This window comes from Mesitornis unicolor, unplaced genomic scaffold (genome assembly GCF_000695765.1).
Source record: "Mesitornis unicolor isolate BGI_N332 unplaced genomic scaffold, ASM69576v1 scaffold9967, whole genome shotgun sequence".
NCBI lineage: Eukaryota > Metazoa > Chordata > Aves > Mesitornithiformes > Mesitornithidae > Mesitornis > Mesitornis unicolor.
The window spans coordinates 278,504-279,380 of NW_010195773.1; the positions used below are offsets into that span (position 1 = coordinate 278,504).

The following is an 877-nucleotide window of genomic DNA, read 5'->3' on the forward strand; positions in this document are numbered from 1 at the left end:
GCCAGCAAGCCCCACAGCGGCTGCAGTGCCTTTGGATCCATTAATGCCAGGACTAGTAGTGAAATAGCAAAGGAGCTGGAGGAACAGTTTTACACCCTGGTTCCTTTCGGTAGGAATGAGCTCCTGTCTCCTCTGAAAGACAGTGATGAGGTAAAGTCGCTGTGGGTCAACATTGACTTGGCTCTTTTGTCCAGGATTCCAGAGCGTTTGCCTGAAGAGCCACTGGCCATGAGCGCCGGAGCAAACCAGGTGGCCAGCCTCCCGCAGGGTAGTAGTGCTGACCCCCCCGCAGAGAAGGGTTTACCGAAATCTAGAAGGAAACGCAAGGTGAGCTTTGTGGGCACCAATTGGGGTGGGTGGGGCCCTCTGGCAGGCATCACTTGCAGCCGCCTCCAGTGCTTCACGGTGGTATCTTCTACCACCACAAGGTCTTTCCACACCTTAGCAAAGACATTGCCTTTTAGTAGGATAGAATCATCTCCTGAGGCATCTCTCAAAACCTGAGCATTTGGAGGTGATGCTTAGGTTGGCAAAGGGAACATAAATGGCTGTCTTACCAGAGTCTGCGTGGTAGCACTGCGTGTGTTGAAAGAGAAGAGGCAACATTTTTTCCCCCCTCAGATTGTCAACAAGAGGCCAAGAAAGAATGGCAGAAGAAAAACATACTATTTTTGTACCATAGGAGATCTCACTGTGATAGTGCCAGGCTGTGTACACAGAAGGAAATAAGGAGACACGATAGAAGAGCAAAATAAATGCAGTCACACTAGAAATGCTTAATCTGACTTTCTGTGGCACATATTATCTTTTACTCTTCTGCCTTAAAGCACTGCTGCTGTTGGTGGTTTTAGTGATATAATAAATACAAGGCATTCCT

General features: G+C 48.3%; 1 protein-coding gene across 1 annotated transcript in view; it reads left to right on the plus strand.

Annotated features, from left to right (window-relative positions):
• The window catches only part of AFF3 (AF4/FMR2 family, member 3), a gene marked incomplete at its 5' end in the record, with an annotated part of 268,426 nt that overhangs the window by 232,701 nt on the left and 34,848 nt on the right, over nt 1-877 (plus strand). The window contains one exon of the mRNA XM_010188239.1: nt 6-327. Within this exon, the coding sequence (XP_010186541.1) occupies nt 6-327 (322 nt within the window). The remainder of the gene's footprint in view (nt 1-5; nt 328-877) is intronic.